Source organism: Hyla sarda, chromosome 13 (assembly GCF_029499605.1).
Source record: "Hyla sarda isolate aHylSar1 chromosome 13, aHylSar1.hap1, whole genome shotgun sequence".
In the NCBI taxonomy this organism is placed as follows: Eukaryota; Metazoa; Chordata; class Amphibia; order Anura; family Hylidae; genus Hyla; species Hyla sarda.
The window spans coordinates 36,583,863-36,599,988 of record NC_079201.1 but is presented as its reverse complement, the minus strand read 5'-3'; the positions used below and the strand labels follow the sequence as shown (position 1 = coordinate 36,599,988).

Below are 16,126 nucleotides of genomic sequence, written 5' to 3'. Positions count from 1 at the left end.
AAAAATCTTAATCCTTCCAGTACATATTAGCGGCTGTACACTACAGAGGAAATTCTTTTCTTTTTGGATTTGTTTTCTGTTTGTCCACAGTGCTCTCTTGCTGTGTCAGGAACTGTCAAGAGCAGGAGAAAGTCCCAATAGCAAACATATGCTGCTCTGGACAGTTCCTAAAACGGACAGAGGTGTCAGCAGAAAGCACTGTGGATAGATCAAAGAAATCCAAAAAGAAAATAATTTCCACTGTAATATTCAGCAGCTAATAAGTATTGGAAGGATTAAGATTTTTAGATATAAGTAATTTACAAATCTAACTTTTTGACACCAGCTTATTTAAAAAGAAAATGTTTTTCACTGGAGTACCCCTTTAATATTGCTCTGTATTTTCTGCTCAGTTAGGTTCACTGATATTGTGCCAAGGGACTGGCGCAAGGCGAATGTGGTGCCAATCTTCAAAAAGGGCTCTAGGTCTTCCCCAGGAAACTATAGACCGGTAAGTTTAACGTGCATTGTGGGTAAATTGTTTGAAGGACTTATAAGGGATTACATACAGGAATACATAGGGGATTATTGTATTATAAGTGATAGCCAGCATGGGTTTACTAAGGATAGAAGTTGTCAAACCAATCTAATTTGCTTTTATGAAGAGGTGAGTAGAAGCCTTGACAGAGGAATGGCTGTGGATATAGTGTTTCTGGATTTTGCTAAAGCGTTTGATACTGTCCCTCATAGACGTCTGACAGGTAAGTTAAGGTCTTTGGGTTTGGAAATTTTAGTTTGTAACTGGATTGAACACTGGCTCATGGATCGTACCCAGAGAGTGGTGGTCAATGATTCGTAAACTGATTGGTCCCCGGTAATTAGTGGTGTACCCCAAGGTTCTGTATTGGGACCGCTGTTTAATTTATTTATCAATGATATAGAGGATGGTATTAACAGCTCTGTTTCTATCTTTGCAGATGACACCAAGCTTTGTAGCACGATACAGTCTATAGAGGATGTGTATAGGTTACAAGATGACTTGGATAGACTAAGTGTCTGGGCATCCACTTGGCAAATGAGGTTCAATGTGGATAAATGTAAAGTTATGCATCTGGGTACTAATAACATGCATGTGTTGTATGTCTTAGGGGGGATTAAACTGGCAGAGTCACTGGTAGAGAAGGATCTGGGTGTACTTGTAGATCACAGACTACAGAATAGCATGCAATGTCAGGCTGCTGCTTCCAAGGCCAGCAGGATATTGTCATGTATAAAAAGAGGCATGGACTTAAGGGACAGGGACATAATACTCCCCCTTTATAAAGCATTGGTACGGCCTCACCTGGAAGATGCTGTTCAGTTTTGGTCACCTGTCCATAAAAGGGACACTGTGGAGCTGGAAAGGGTGCAGAGACGCGCGACTAAACTAATATGGGGCATGGAACATCTTAGCTATGAGGAGCGATTAAAGGAGTTACAATTGTTTAGTCTTGAGAAGAGACGTTTAAGGGGGGGATATGATAAACATATATAAGTATATAAATGGCCCATACAAAAATATGGAGAAAAACTGTTCCAGGTTAAACCCCCCCCAAAGGACGAGGGGGCACTCCCTCCGTCTGGAGAAGAAAAAGTTTAGTCTCAAGGGGCGACACTCCTTCTTTACCGTGAGAACTGTGAACTTATGGAACAGTCTACCTAAGGAACTGGTCACAGCAGGAACAATTAACAGCTTTAAAACAGGATTAGATACATTCCTGGAACAAAATAACATTAATGCTTATGAAGAAATATAAAATCCCATCCCTTCCCCAATATCGCGCCACACCCCTACCCTTCAATTCCCTGATTGAACTTGATGGACATATGTCTTTTTTCGACCGTACTAACTATGTAACTAGGAAGGGGCATTCCCCAGCAGGTGTGTCATCATCTGAAGCCATACAGGGGAGAACTTTCTCCCTCACTCTGCTACACACAGTCCAGAGCAGTTCAGTGTGAGAGGAGCTATGACTGGCTAAGGCTGCACACACACCCCTCAGCACTCCAGACTGCATTTCCTGATTTTGGACTTCTGCCAGGCCAGCAGGAGTTCAAAGTGTGTGAAAGAGATGGGGGAAATGTGCTCTGGACAAGTAGGGAGAGACCTAGTGGCAGCTTTTTTTTTTTTAAACACAAATAAAACAGACAACTTTTTTTTAAACAAAGTACATTAGAAAGATTTTTTTTTATTTACCATAAGGAGTGCAATAGCAAAAGATTTTTTAATGACAGTGCCCATTTAATGCCTATGCAGGTATAAAATCTTTATGAGTGAAAGATCCCATAGAAACACAATTGTTATTTCAGCTGTACATCTAGAAGAAACAATAGTCAAGATAAGATATTCTAATATATCAGTCTTTTAAATAATATGTAGGACATTAGTGATGGTAAAGCACATCCATTATTTATATTTTAAGGCAGAAGTCCTGCTCAAGTTACTGAGAAATACCTTATGGCTGGGTCAGTAAAGACAGAGCTGGTAAGTCCAGGTGGGCATGCCTTAATTGGCCTCACAACCTTCAGCTCCCATTCCTCCCGATCTTCTTTACTGAGCTCCTCTATAGGAAGTTTATACTTCTCCTTATCCGTGATCGGGTCCAAGTACTGAGGGTTGTACCTGCTCCATCTAACCTGGATCAAACTAAAAACAAATATTAATTAACCCCTTCGTGACCAAGTGTTTTTTTTTTTTTTTTGCCTCATTTATTTTTTTTGCTCCTCATATTCTAAGACCCATACCTTTTTAAACTTGGATAATTTTCGTTTCGTTTTGAGGTAAAAATAGAAAACTTGAAAAAAATAAAAATAAGTAATTTTGTTCAATGCCATGTTCTGACCCCTATAACTTTTTTTTTTTTTTTTTTTTTTTTTTTTTATAACTACAGAGCTATGTTAGGGTTTATTTTTTGTGTATATATACTGCTCCAAAAAAAAAAAAATACAAAAAAAAAGCAACACTAAGATAACACATCCTAGATCTGAAGGAATGAACTAATCGTATGAAATTCTTTCGTCTTTACATAGTTGAATGTGCTGACAAAATCACACAAAAATGATCAATGCAAATCAAATTTATCATCCCATGGAGGTCTGGATATGGAGTCGCACTCAAAATCAAAGTGGAAAACCACACTACAGGCTGATCCAACTTTGATATAATGTCCTTAACCCCTTAAAAGGCGTACTACGCCCCTAGATAGGGGATAAGATGTCAGATCGTGGGGGTCCCACCGCTGGGGACCCTCCCCCCCCCCCCAGATCTACCCTGCAGCTCCCACCATTAGTGGCTTCCGGAACCGCTGGAGTTCCTCAGGCTGAGTCCATCTCGACCACGAGGACGGAGCATAGAGACGTCACGACTCTACCCCCGTGTGACGTCACGCTCCGCCCCCTCAATGCATGTATATTGGAGGGGCGTGACATTTGTATATTGGAGGGGCGTGACATATATGAGGGCTAATTTTTTGCGCCATGATCTGAAGTATTTATTGGTATCATTTGTGTTATCTGACTTTTTGATCACTTTATATAAATTTTTTTATGGTATAAAAAGTGACCAAAAATACGCTATTTTGGAATATTTTTTACATGTAAGCCATTGACCGTGCGGTTTAATTAAGGGGAGATATATATATACATTTTTTTTTTTTTCAAATTCAAAATAATTAAGGATATTTTTATAGTTCGGACATTTCCACAGTGATACCACATGTTTATATTTATTTACATAGTTTTTTTTTTTTTATGGGAAAAGGGGGGTGCTTCAGATCTTTATTGGGGAAGGGGTTTTGCAACAGTTGGAGGCTCCGTTTTGGAAACACTGCCGTATGAGATGTTTTTCATTTTTATTGGGAGGGAGGGGGTAACGGTGTAAGGGTATGTGTATATGTAGTGTTTTACCCTTTATTTTGTGTAGGTGTAGTGTTTTTAGGGTACATTCACAAGGGCAGGGGTTTACAGAGTTTCTCGCTGGGAGTTTGTGCTGCAGCGGAAAATTTGTTGCATCTCAAACTTGCAGTGAGAAACTCACTGTAAACCCCCTCCAGCTGTTGCAAAACTACAACTCCCAGCATGCCCTTGGGTTGTCCGTGCATGCTGGGGGTTGTAGTTATGCAACAGCTGGAGGCACACAGGTTGGGAAACACTGAGTTAGGAAACAGACAATGTTTCCCAAACAGTGTGCCTCCTGTTGCAAAACTACAACTCCCAGCATGCCCAGACAGCCGAAGGGCATGTTGTGAGTTGTAGTTATGCAACAACAGGAGGAGAACAGTTTGGAGACCAATGTGTAGTAGTGTTCAAACTGTAGCCCTCCAGATGTTGATAAATCTTCAACTCCAAGCATGCCCAGGCATGCTGGGAGTTGTAGTTTGGCAACATCTGAAGACCCAGATGTTGCTGAACTACAACTCTCAGCATCCCTGGACAGTCTCTGCATGCTTGGAGTTGACGTTTTGCAACATCTGGAAGGCTACAGTTTGGACACCACTGTATAGTGGGCTCCAAACTGTGTCCTTCCAGATGTTGCAAAACTATAACTCCCAGCATGCAAAGACTGACTCTCACCATGCACAGTGGTGTCCAAATTGTGGCCCTCTGGAAGTTTCAAAACTACAACTCTCAGACTGCAAAAAGGCTGTCTGGGCACGCTGGGAGTTGTAGCTTTGAAACTCCTAGAAGCATTAGTGAAGATCCCTTTACACCGATCTTCACTGCTGCCTCTGACGTCGCTGCATCTACTTGCCTGCACCTCCTTTCTGCCGCCGATCCTCCAGGTATCCGTCGCCGGACCCGATCAGCCCGAAATCACCGATCTGAATAGCCGACATTGGGGGGGGGGGGGAGAGTGAGTTAGGCTGTAAGCACAACCCCCACCTGTGAACATCGGGCCCTCATACCACCCTCATGGAGTCTGTTTCTGACTGTTTGAGTGAACACATGCACATTTGTAGCCTGCTGGAGGTCATTTTGCCGGGCTCTGGTAGTGCTCGTCCTGCTCCTCCTTGCACAAAGGCAGAGGTAGCTGCCCTGCTGCTTGGTTGTTGCCCTCCTATGGCCTCCTCCATGTCTCCTGCACTACCTGAGCCACTTGTGTGGGTTGTAGACTCCGTCTCATGCTACCACTATAGTGAAAGCACCACCAGCATTCAAAAGTGACCAAAACATCAGCCCGGAAGCATAGGAACCAAGAAGTGGTCTGTGGTCACCATCTGCAGAACCACTCCATTATTGCCTATAATTTCCACTTGTTGTCTGTTCCATTTGCACAACAACATGTGAAATTGATTGTCAGTGTTGCTTCCTGAGTGGACAGTGTGATTACACAGAAGTATCATTGACTTGGAGATACAGGGTGTTGTTTGTGTTCCCTTTATTTTTTTGAGCAGTGTATGACTTTTAATCACTTTTCATTATACTTTTTCTGAAACGCTCTATGATGAAATATCAGCAAATTTTGTGGTTTGGAATTTTTCAACGTTTACACCCTTCATGCATGATCAGGAACGACAATTTATAGTTCGGCGATACCAAATATGTCTTATTTTTTTTACAGTGTTTTATTTATTTTCAGGGATTGTAATTTTTATTAGGGGGAAGGATTTTTCTTAAATCTTTAATCCCCCCCCCCCCCCACCCAAAAAAAAAAAAAGATATATATAATAGGCCCCACGGGCCTATTATAACCCATCATTAGATGGCTTACACTAATCTAGGCTTTTGGAGCTTGATCCAATGAGAACCAGGCAGAATGGGTAAGTCTGCGTGCTTCCTCAACAACAGCACGAGATTACATCATGGAGCTGCCGGTGGGTCCCCTAGACCCCAGGGATTACCAGCTTTTAATGTTTGAATGCCGGGAACCCTATTGATCATGGCTTTTAACCATTTAAAAGACAAACATCAAAGCCAGCTTTGATGTCTGTCATTACCAGCAGATGTCAGCTGCTGACAGCAGCGGGGATCTGCTGGTTATGGCACGGACCTGAACCCCGTACCTGTGTCATATTCGCATCACATCCCTCACACTCATGACGTACCAGCAGAGGTCAGCTGCTGATAGAGGGGGATCTGCCGATTATGATGCGGACTCGTGTCATATTCCCCTCACCTGACCCATGAAGTACTGGTACGTCATAGGTCGGGAAAGGGTTAAACGGGCACTAAAAAATGTTAAATAAAATGTAGATAATATTTGTATGTGCATTATACATTGGTTAAAACAGTGTGTATGCTCTGTGCATGCTTCTGGCTTGTCAATCAGCCTGCTCTGTGAGTCTGTGGCATGTCAGAGCCTTAGTGCACAGCAAAGCCAATTGTCAGCACTTGGGAGTAAGTTCACACATGAGAAGTAAGGGAAAGCATGCAGTGTGAGCAAAATAAACAAAGGAAAAGAGCCATAAAAGATTGAAAACCAGGATTTAAAGGGGTACTCTGGGGAACCTAACTTATCCCCTATCCACAGCATAGAAGATAAGTATCTGATTGCAGGGGTACCCTCAGTGATCTCCTGTCCCTCTCCATCGGAGACAAGCAGCAGTGACCGACCGCTCAGCTAACCACTGGCTAAGATGCTACACAAGTGCTTTTCCGAAGATGGGGGTTGGAGCACTTTGGGGACTGGTAAGTTTCATTTAACCCCTGGTCTCCCAGCCGGGGGAACAGCTCAACTAGTAGTGTGGGGGATGGTAACGCAGGTAGGCCAAGACAGTTAGTTGTGGTAGGGGATTCTATAATCAGGAAGACGGATAAAATAATTTGTCGCCAAGACCACCTCAACCGAATGGTTTGCTGTCTCCCTGGTGCCAGGGTTCGGCATGTGGTGGAAAGTGTGGACAAATTACTAGGGGGGGGGGGGGGGGCTGGGGATGACCCAGCTGTCATGGTCCATGTGGGAACCAACGACAGAATACATGTAGGTGGAGGTCCTTGAAGAATAATTACAAGGAACTAGGTTACATAGTTAGTACGGTCGAAAAAAGACATATGTCCATCAAGTTCAACCAGGGAATTAAGGGTAGGGGTGTGGCACGATATTGGGGAAGGGATGGGATTTTATATTTCTTCATAAGCATTAATGTTATTTTGTTCCAGGAATGTATCTAATCCTGTTTTAAAGCTGTTAATGTTTCCTGCTGTGACCAGTTCCTGAGGTAGACTGTTCCATAAGTTCACAGTTCTCATGGTAAAGAAGGCGTGTCGCCCCTTGAGACTAAACTTTTTCTTCTCCAGACGGAGGGAGTGCCCCCTCGTCCTTTGGGGGGGGGGGGGGTTAACCTGGAACAGTTTTTCTCCATATTTTTTGTATGGGCCATTTATATACGTTTATCATATCCCCCCTTAAACGTCTCTTCAAGACTAAACAATTGTAACTCCTTTAATCGCTCCTCATAGCTAAGATGTTCCATGCTCCATATTAGGTGCCAAGCTGAAGGGAAGGACCTCTAAGGTTGTGTTCTCTGGAATACTTCCCGTGCCATGCGCATCCCAGGAAAGACAGCGGGAGCTTAGGGAGTTAAATGCATGGCTTAAGTTGCGGTGTAAGGGGGAAGGGTTTGGGTTTTTAGAGCACTGGGCTGACTTTTCATTGGGGTACAAACTCTATTCTACGGATAATTTGCACCTGAATGGAAGGGGGTCCACTGTGCTGGGGGAGAGAATCCTGGAAGGGGTGGCAGAGTATTTAAACTAGGTGAGTGGGGGGGGGGGGGGAGGATAATAAAGCAAAGAAAGCAGACAGGGGGATGGATAGGTTAGAGAGAGGCCAGGACATAATGGTGGGTGGAGAGGAGTCCTGTGGGGGGGGGGGGGGAGGTTAAGAGCAGTGGATAAGGAGATCCATGGGTTACAAACCAGCCGTAAAAATAAATGTAGCCCGAAAAATTGTAACCCCAATAATGCAAAAAATCCCATTAGCCCCAATAACTTAAATAGTACATGTAACGGCTACCCAGGTAGAGAGAGAATATCAGCCGTTGATGACGTCCTTTTCCCTGCAAGCTGCTGTGTCAAAGTAAAGCTGGTATAATCCTATTCACGATATCCAGAGGGAGAGTCAGGATTAGCTGTAAAAAGAGCAGAGTAATATTCCCAAATAATCCCCTTTCAAGAACGAGACGAGGCTACGTTTGAAGGGTCAAGAAGAACTGTTTATTGTGGAACAAGTGTCTTCTTTTATAGGAAGGACATCACAGGGGGAAGGGTCAGTAAAGACAATACAGGTGGAAGGTAGTCTGGGAGATAATCCAATAAAGGTAATTAGCTCTCCCTATACAGTGCCTTGAGTGCAAAAGGTGTATTGTGCACAGAAAGTGTATGAAAACAGTAAATAAAAGTATTTTAACTCTGGACAACATAAACTGAGGGGTACAAATAGTGATGTCCTTAAATCCATCCAAGTAGTAGGGTGACTCTAGGATCCGTCACAAGTATAACTACCGAACGGCCGTTGCATTCTCTGGTAATGGCATTTCTCATACAATATCCAAGCAAATAACTCCAGCTATTTTAACAGCCCAGGCATGTAGTATAGTCTTTGTTACAGTACAATTAGCCCTTATAACTCAAATAATAACATTAACCCCAATAACTCACAATATCCCATTAGTGAGACTATATGTGTAAAACTTAATGGAAATGTAAAGTGTATGTTCACAAATGCCAGAAGCCTAGCAAATAAAATGGGGGAGCTTGAGGCCTTGATACTGGAGGAACATAATGATATAGTTGGGGTCACAGACATGGCTGGACCCCTCGCATGACTGGGCTGTTAATCTGCAGGGGTTTACATTGTTTTGCAAGGACAGAACGAACAGAAAAGGTGGTGGAGTCTGTCTGTATGTTAGAAGTGGTATGAAAGTCAGTGTGAACGATGCCATAGTGTGTGATGATTCTGAGGATGTGGAATCATTGTGGGTAGAATTACAAAAGGAGGGAAATATTGAAAAAATAGTATTTGGTGTAATCTACAGACCCCCTAACATCTCTGAGGAGATAGAAGTTCGGCTGCATAAACAAATAGAGAGGGCTGCCCGGGCAGGTACAGTAGTAATAATGGGAGATTTTAACTATCCAGATATAGATTGGGGTCCGGGGTTGGCTAAAACTACAAAGGGGGAGAAAATTCCTAAATTTATTGCAGGATAATTTTATGGGCCAGTTTGTGGAGGACCCAACAAGAAGTGATGCCTTGTTGGATCTTATTTCCAACAACGCAGAGCTGGTTGGTAATGTAACTGTGCGGGAAAACCTTGGTAATAGCGACCACAATATAGTTACTTTTGATTTAAAATGTAGAAAACAAAGAAAGACGGGGAAGGCAAAAACATAACTTTAACCCCTTAAGGACCAGGCCATTTTACACCTTAGGACCAGAGCGTTTTTGAACATCTGACCACTGTCACTTTAAACATTAATAACTCTGGAATGCTTTTATTTATCATCTGAATCCGAGATCGTTTTTTTTGTGACATATTCTACTTTAACATGGTGGAAAATTTTTGTGGTAACTTGCATCCTTTCTTGGTGAAAAATCACAAAATTTCATGAAAAAATTGAAAATTTAGCATTTTTCTAACTTTGAAGCTCTCTGCTTGTAAGGAAAATGGATATTCCAAATAAATGTTTTTTTTTTATTCACATATAAATATGTCTACTTTATGTTTGCATCATAAAATTGATAAGTTTTTACTTTTGGAAGACACCAGAGGGCTTCAAAGTTCAGCATCAATTTTCCAATTTTTCACAAATTTTCAAACTCACTATTTTTCCGGGACCAGTTCAGGTTTGAAGTGGATTTCAAGGGTCTTCATATTAGAAATACCCCATAAAAGACCCCATTATAAAAAAAACTGCACACCCATTTTTTACACTTGCATGTTCTTGTAGACCCAATTTTAGAATTTTTACAAGGGGTAAAAGGAGAAAATTTATACTTGTATATGTAGCCCAATTTCTCTCGAGTAAGCACCTACCTCATATGTCTATGTAAAGTGTTCGGCGTGCGCAGTAGAGGGCTCAGAAGCGAAGGAGCGACAAGGGGATTTTGGAGAGTATGTTTTTCTGAAATGGTTTTTGGGGGGCATGTTGCATTTAGGAAGCCCCTATGGTGCCAGAACAGCAAAAAAAAAAAAAAAAAAAAAAAAAACACATGCCATATCATTTTGGAAACTAGACCCCTTGAGTATCGTAACAAGGAATTAAGTGAGCCATAATACCCCACAGGTGTTTCACGACTTTTGCATGTGTAAAAAACAAAAAATAATTTTCACTAAAATGTGTGTTTCCCCCCAAATTTCACATTTTTGCAAGGGTTAATAGCAGAAAATACCCCCCAAAATTTGTAACCCCATTCCTTCTGAGTATGGAAATACCCCATGTGTGGACAAAAACAAGAGTACCCCATTTGAACATTTGAACAAAAACAAGAGTGAATTTGTTTGGAATGGTAGTCAGGGCCATGTGCGTTTACAAAGCCCCCCGTGGTGCCAGAACAGTGGACCCCCCACATGTGACCCCATTTTGGAAACTACACCCCTCACAGAATTTAATAAGGGGTGCAGTGAGTATTTACACCCCACTGGCATTTGACAGATCTTTGGAACAGTGGGCTGAGCAAATGAACCTGTGGGGCGTAAATGCTCACTGCACCCCTTATTACATTACGTGAGGGGTGTAGTTTCCAAAATGGGGTCACATGTTGGGGGGTCCATTGTTCTGGCACTATGGGGGCTTTGTAAACACACGTGGCCTTCAATTCCGGACACATTTTCTCTTCAAAATCCCAATGGCGCTCCTTCTGTTCTGAGCATTGTAGTTCGCCCGCCAAGCACTTTACATCCACATTTGGGGTATTTTCTTACTCAGAAGAAATGGGGTTACAAATTTTGGAGGGCTTTTTTCCTATTTTCCCTTGTGAAAATGAAAAATTTAGGGTAACACCAGCATTTTAGTGAAAAAAAATTATTTGTCAAACACCTGTGGGGTGTTAATGGTCACTATACCCCTTGTTACATTCCGTGAGGGGTGTAGTTTCCAAAATGGGGTCACATGTCAGTATTTATTTTTTTGCGTTTATGTCAGAACCGCTGTAAAATTAGCCACCCCTGTGCAAATCACCAATTTAGCCTTCAAATGTACATAGTGCGCCTCACTTCTGAGCCTTGTTGTGCGTCCGCAGAGCATTTTACGCCCACATATGGGGTATTTCCATACTAAGGAGAAATTGCGTTACAAATTATGGGGCTCTTTTTCTTTTACCTCTTGTGAAAATAAAAAAGTAAAGGGCAACACCAGCATGTTAGTGTAAAAAAATTTTTTTTTTTTTTTTTTTACACTAACAGGCTGGTGTAGACCCCAACTTTTCCTTTTCATAAGGGGTAAAAGGAGAAAAAGCCCCCCAAAATTTGTAGTGTAATTTCTCCCGAGTACGGAGATACCCCATATGTGGCCCTAAACTGTTTCCTTGAAATACGACAGGCCTTCTAAGTGAGAGAGCGCCATGCGCATTTGAGGACTAAATTAGGGATTGCATAGGGGTGGACATAGGGGTATTCTACGCCAGCGATTCCCAAACAGTGCCTCCAAAACAGCTGGAGGCTCTGTTTTGGAAACACTGCTGTAAAATAAGTTTTTAATTTTTATTGGGGGGGGGGGGGGAACAGTGTAAGGGGGTGTATTTGTAGTGTTTTACCCTTTATTTTGTGTTAGTGTAGTGTAGTGTTTTTAGGAGTTTGCGCTGCGGCGAAAAATTTGCCGCAGTTCATACTTGAAGCAGAAAACTTACTGTAAGACTGCCTGTGTGAATGTACCCTGTACATTCACATGGGGGGCAAACCTCCAGCTGTTTCAAAACTACAACTCCCAGCATGTACTGACAGACCGTGCATGCTGGGAGTTGTACTTTTGCAACAGCTGGAGGCACACTGGTTGGAAAACCTTCAGTTAGGTTCTGTTATCTGACTCAATATTTTCCAACCAGTGTGCCTCCAGCTGTTGCAAAACTACAACTCCCAGCATGCTGGGATTTGCAGTTTTGCAACATTTGGAGAGCTACAGTATAGAGACCACTGCAAACTGTGGCCCTCCAGATGCTGCAGAACTACAAATTCAGCACGCCCGGACAGCAAACAGTTGTGTGGGCATGCTAGGAGTTGTAGTTTTGCAAGATCTGGAGGGCTATAGTTCAGAGACTACCATATAGTGGTCTCAAACTGTAGCCCTCCAGCTGTTGCAAAACTACAACTCCCAGCATGACCAAACCGCTGTCTGGGCATGCTGGGAGATGTAGTTTTGCAACATCTGGAGTGCTACAGTATAGAGACCACTATATAGTGGTCTCGGACTGCAGCCCTCCAGATGTTGCTAGGCAACTTATCGGCTTCCGTTCCTCACTACTCTCTCTTCAGGGGGGGCTGTGGGTATCGGACACCCGCGATCCCCTTCTATTCCGGGTCACCATAGAATCGCGCAATCGCGCAAATCACAAGTGTGAATTCACTTGCGATTTGCGCCGATCGCCGACATGAGGGGGTCTGATTACCCCCCCTGGGCATTTGCGCGGGGTGCCTGCGGATATCACCCCGGAAATTCCCACGGGCGTACAGGTACGTCCTTGGTCCTTAAGAGGTTAAAAAGGCAAATTTCCCTGGGCCGAGAGCTGCACTACAGGACATAGACTGGGGGGAGGTGTTGTCAAATACTGATACAGAAGGTAAATGGGACATCTTTAAATCAACTCTAAATAACTATACAGCTAAATATATACCAAAGGGGAACAAATATAAACGATTAAAACTAAATCCTACATGGCTGACAAATTATGTTAAAAGAGCAATAAACAACAAAAAAAATGGCTTTTAAAAAATACAAATCTGATGGGTCAGATATAACATTTAAACAGTACAAGGAGCTTAATAAAATCTGTAAAAATGTAATAAAAACAGCAAAAATTCTAAATAAGAGACAAGTGGCTAAAGAAAACAAAAACTAATCCTAAAACCAAGGACAGAGAATGTAGGACTGCTTAATAATGATAATGGGGAGGTTGTCACGGGTGATCAAGAGAAGGCGGAGCTACTGAATGGGTTCTTTAGTTCTGTATACACTATGGAAGAAGGAGCTGACATTGGCCAGGTCAGTGCTGGTAACACATCATGTAATGTACTGAACTGGCTTAATGTAGAGATGGTACAAGGTAATTTAAGTAATATAAATGTAAGCAAATCTCCAGGACCGGATGGACTACACCCAAGAGTTCTTAGAGAGGTAAGTTCAGTAATATCTGTACCCCTGTTCATGATATTTAGAGATTCTCTGGTGTTTGTTATTGTGCCAAGGGACTGGCGCAAGGCGAATGTGGTGCCAATCTTCAAAAAGGGCTCTAGGTCTTCCCCAGGAAACTATAGACCGGTAAGTTTAACGTGCATTGTGGGTAAATTGTTTGAAGGACTTATACCGGATTACATACAGGAATACATAGGGGATAATTGTATTATAAGTGATAGCCAGCATGGGTTTACTAAGGATAGAAGTTGTCAAACCAATCTAATTTGCTTTTATGAAGAGGTGAGTAGAAGCCTTGACAGAGGAATGGCTGTGGATATAGTGTTTCTGGATTTTGCTAAAGCGTTTCATACTGTCCCTCATAGATGTCTGACAGGTAAGTTAAGGTCTTTGGGTATGGAAATTTTAGTTTGTAACTGGATTGAACACTGGCTCATGGATCGTACCCAGAGAGTGGTGGTCAATGATTCGTACTCTGATTGGTCCCCGGTAATTAGTGGTGTACCCCAAGGTTCTGTACTGGGCCCGCTGTTGTTTAATTTATTTATCAATGATATAGAGGATGGTATTAACAGCTCTGTTTCTATCTTTGCAGATGACACCAAGCTTTGTAGCACGGTACAGTCTATAGAGGATGTGTATAGGTTACAAGATGACTTGGATAGACTAAGTGTCTGGGCATCCACTTGGCAAATGAGGTTCAATGTGGATAAATGTAAAGTTATGCATCTGGGTACTAATAACCTGCATGCGTCGTATGTCTTAGGGGGGATTAAACTGTCAAAGTCACTGGTAGAGAAGGATCTGGGTGTACTTGTAGATCACAGACTACAGAATAGCATGCAATGTCAGGCTGCTGCTTCCAAAGCCGGCAGGATATTGTCATGTATCAAAAGAGGCATGGACTCAAGGGACAGGGACATAATACTCCCCCTTTATAAAGCCTTGGTACGGCCTCACCTGGAAGATGCTGTTCAGTTTTGGTCGCCTGTTCATAAAAGGGACACTGTGGAGCTGGAAAGGGTGCAGAGACGCGCGACTAAACTAATATGGGGCATGGAACATCTTAGCTATGAGGAGCGATTAAAGGAGTTACAATTGTTTAGACTTGAGAAGAGACGTTTAAGGGGGGATATGATAAATGTATATAAGTATATTAATGGCCCATACAAAACATATGGAGAAAAACTGTTCCAGGTCAAACCCCCCCAAAGGACGAGGGGGCACTACCTCCGTCTGAAGAAGAAAAGGTGTAGTCTAAAGGGGCGAGACGCCTTCTTTACCGTGAGGACTGTGAATTTATGGAACAGTCTACCTCAGGAACTGGTCACAGCAGGAACAATTAATAGCTTTAAAACAGGGTTAGATACATTCCTGGAACAAAATAACATTAATGCTTATGCAGAATTATAAAACAACATCCCTTCCCCTTATCCCCTTACACCCTTCCCTTCAATTCCCTGGTTGAACTTGATGGACGTATGTCTTTTTTCAACCATACTAACTATGTAACTATGTAACGACCATGGACGTAAATGTACTGGTGTGGCGGTACTTAGCGCACAAGGACATACATTTACGTCCTGTTTATTAGGGATCGACCGACTATCAGTTTGGCCGATATCGGCAGATAATCACGATTTTGGGTATTATCGTTATCGGCTATTACCTTGCCGATAATGCCCCGCCCCCGCACCGCGACTGCTTTAAATCAATGATCTGCAGCGGTGTCGAGGGGGGGATAAATAGCCGATAACTTATACCGGAATATCGGTATAAGTTATCGGCTATCGGCCCTAACCTGCACCGATTATTGGTATCGGTCCTAAAAAAACTATATCGGTTGATCCCTACTGTTTATGACCGCGAGCATCGGAGCGGTGTTCGAGTCATACACTGCAGGTCCCGGCTGCTATCAGCAGCCGGGGACCCGCCGGTAATGGCAGACATCCGTGATTGTGCTGATGCCCACCATTAACCCCTCAGATGCCGTGATCAATACAGATCATCGGATAGATGATCAGATCGCCTGCAGCGGGGATCCGATCATCTGTAATGGCGGCTGGAGGTCCCCTCACCTGCCTCCGTCCATCTCCTGCTCTGGTCTGAGAGCGAGCAGACCAGAGCAGAAGATAGCCGATAATACTGATCAGTGTTATGCCCTGTCCATAGCACTGAACAGTATTAGCAATCAACTGATTGCTATTGATAGTCCCCTATGGGGACATAAAAAGTGTAATAAAAAAAAAGTTGAAAAATGTAAAAATTTAACCCACCTTAACCTCCCTAGCGGTATGATTCTGTCTGGAAAATTTTTGCATTGAATTTTACATCTCCCCCTGTCACATTTCCCCCTCCCCCTGTCACATTTCCCCCTCCCCCTGTCACATTCATCCCCTCCCTTCTCACCTTGTCTTGTCCTGCAGCAGCATACACTAGGTTTGCTGGGCAGATCCTTTCCCCTTCAGTCAATCACTGGCTTGACACCATTGCGGCCTGTGATTGGCTGAAAAGGGAAAAGGTCCTAGAAGATGAATAGAGAAGAGAGCAGGGACCAGAGCGCACGGAGGGGAACGGCATATGCAGGGACTGGGATTAGGTAAGCAAATGTTTTTGTTTTTTTCCCTCCTTTTTCCTTTTACACTTAGCTCAGTGTTTTTCTAACAGGGTGCCTCCAGCTGTTGTGAAACTACTACTCCCAGCATGCCCGGACAGCCTTTGGCGGGATAACCGCTCGGGATAACCGCTCAGGAGGTTAAGGACTCAGCCCTTTTTTGCACATCTGACCACTGTCACTTTATGCATTAATAACTCTGGGATG

At 43.0% G+C, this 16,126-nt stretch overlaps 1 protein-coding gene across 1 annotated transcript in view; it reads right to left on the bottom strand.

The window, feature by feature from the left end:
* MRPS7 (mitochondrial ribosomal protein S7) overlaps nt 1–16,126 on the bottom strand; it is a 41,687-nt gene that overhangs the window by 16,922 nt on the left and 8,639 nt on the right. The window contains exon 2 of the mRNA XM_056550043.1: nt 2,474–2,665. Coding sequence (XP_056406018.1) covers nt 2,474–2,665 — 192 coding nt within the window. The remainder of the gene's footprint in view (nt 1–2,473; nt 2,666–16,126) is intronic.